Source organism: Austrofundulus limnaeus, unplaced genomic scaffold (genome assembly GCF_001266775.1).
Source record: "Austrofundulus limnaeus strain Quisiro unplaced genomic scaffold, Austrofundulus_limnaeus-1.0 Scaffold686, whole genome shotgun sequence".
Taxonomy (NCBI): domain Eukaryota; kingdom Metazoa; phylum Chordata; class Actinopteri; order Cyprinodontiformes; family Rivulidae; genus Austrofundulus; species Austrofundulus limnaeus.
This window is the reverse complement of record NW_013953088.1, coordinates 178,936-181,369: the sequence shown is the minus strand read 5'-3', so window position 1 is coordinate 181,369 and position 2,434 is coordinate 178,936. Positions and strand designations below refer to the sequence as shown.

General features: G+C 38.5%; 1 protein-coding gene across 1 annotated transcript in view; it reads left to right on the top strand.

Annotated features, from left to right (window-relative positions):
- Positions 1 to 1,300: 1,300 nt before the first annotated feature.
- The window catches only part of si:ch211-218d20.15 (uncharacterized), a gene marked incomplete at its 5' end in the record, with an annotated part of 15,143 nt that continues 14,009 nt past the window's right edge, over positions 1,301 to 2,434 (top strand). Inside the window, 2 exon segments of the mRNA XM_014027816.1 lie at positions 1,301 to 1,375; positions 1,521 to 1,639. Of these exon segments, the coding sequence (XP_013883270.1) occupies positions 1,301 to 1,375; positions 1,521 to 1,639 (194 nt within the window).

Below are 2,434 nucleotides of genomic sequence, written 5' to 3'. Positions count from 1 at the left end.
ATGAACGGCTGGCAGGAAAGTTGACATTTTAAACCTTAATAAAAAATCGATACAGGGCTTTAGAATATCGATACAGTATTGGGAAATGAAATATCGCGATATTTCAGTGTATCGATATTTTCTTACACCCCTACAGTAGGATCAATAATTTGACTCAAATAAGGAAACTGAGTATAAGTGCCCTAATTAGAGGCTAAAGATAATAGAGTAAACTTTCAGTTTACGTTTAATGTACTTATCAGAGATATGCTTAAAATATGTTACCTATACTTGGCTTATACTAAAGGTATACTTGGAGAAATATACTATACTCAAGTATTCTTAATGACATGTACTATACATCTTTTGGGTAAGTGATCAATGAACATGTCTGAATTATGAACTTAAATTACAATACAGTTTTACAACCTCWTCTATAAAAATACCAATTAGGAAAATTCAAAATATAAATATCTTGCAATGCTTTGCAAATCTCAAACTTATATTTTAGTCAAAATAGAACAAAGTAAACATGATTCTATTATAATTTATGCTCTTTGCATGCATAAGACAACCCAGTGTGCTTTCCATTAGGAACTTAAAACAAATACAGAGAATTATAAAATATAAAAACACAAAAATGAAGCCTAATCATGTGCTTTTGCAAGAAAGAATGACATTTTTTACTATTTGCAGTAGGGGTTTCTTTCAGATCCAGATGTTCTGACTCTTACAGACCTTAAACATATCACTTATTGATAATACATATTTGTTCATTTCAGCTTAAACCGAGTTTAACATTGTATTTCTGTAAAACTGGGTGTGGTGCTTTATCTTCTGAAGTTAGCTTTGCTTTTCACAATGAACCAAAGTGATGCTGTTTTCATCCCTAAAACATGACGTCATTGTGAGAGGTTGCTCCCTGGTGTTTGGGATGTGAGGGCTTCGCGGCGCCCTCAGTACTGCGGAAACAGCGTCCTCGCTTCTATTGCCGCGAAGGAGCGCAGAGTTTAATTTATGCGGGTTATTAATTCAGAAGCTAAGGAGCTAAAGCAGCTCAACGATGTGTCGCTGCGCCGCTGCGCGTGAGCGCCGTCATTCACGAGGAAATCGGTGCTCAAACGAGCGGTGCTCGTTTCTCCGACCGAGACTTTGACACGCGAAAGCATCACCGGCGATGGATGCTTCCGACAAAAACGCGTTAAGATAAAAACACAGTTTTCTTGTTTAATATCGTTCCCGGCGTATTGTCAGCGCTTTCAAGAGCTTCATATGGCTTTCAGCAGCAAGACGACATAAGGAGAACACAATAACTACAGCCGGTTTGTGAGAGAAATGGCAGTGAGCGTTTCRGAGCCTCTCTGTCAGACGAACATCTACCTTGAAGGGTTTAAAGGTAAGACTTCACGTTTGATTCAAGGTTGAGACAGAATTACTTTATTTATAAAAAAGGCTCTTATCAGCCTTCAGTGATGTAACCACGCCCCTGCTGTCACCAGAAAAACACACAGTGACGTGTTGGTGTTTATGACTGTGATCAGTGGAGCTGCAGGTGAGGAGACCCCTGATGCCGGTCCGGATGAGTCCTGAACAGGTGGGCCTGGAGATGCTGTGTCTTTGTGGTCAGCTGGACCTCCTCATCAGGGCGCAGATGCAGCAGGTGAGGGACACCTGGACAAGAACATGCACAACCTGACAAAATACCTCCTCTACTTTCAGATCTCCTCTACTCCTCCCCTAGAAATAACCTAATAAAATAACCCCTGTTACTTTTTCTTGTCAAGTGGAAGTGAAAATATGTGTTGACAGCTCTTTGTGAAGAAAAAAAAATCTGTTGAAAACCCAACTCAGGACCTGAGAAGAGCATTTAACAGGATCTTCAGAGCTCAGTACTGGTCCACAGCCAGGGTTTGAACTGGTTTTTAAAGACTTTCTGATTGCCTACACGTCACATTCAACAGGCTGGTTTCTTCTYAGGGAATACCACACATGAAAATAAAAATCCGACAAGAAAATCCAACGTCTTGAATATCCCAGATTTGAGATTGGAGCAGCCTGGGACACCGGGGACAGTTGCAACACGTTATTTTTTTCCCATTTGACTCTGTTACTCAGAGATGGTTTGAATTAGACAAAACAAATTTTAACACAATGAACTTACATCTGTCTGTTAATAGTCAAAACCATTTAAAGATGATTAAAGCATGTGCATTCTTCACAATTTGCTTTTGAAAATGAAAAGTCAGATGTTGCAACTGACCCCGGGGACGGTTGCAACATTAAGGGATGGTTGCAACAAATTGTTATTACAATATATTTCACTGTAAATAAAAGTTTTATTATTTTTATATTTATATTATTGCTAAATTTACAACAACTGTAAGTTATAAAGATACAACAGGTAAAATAAGTATTGAACACGTCACCATTTTTCTCAGTAAATATATTACTAGAG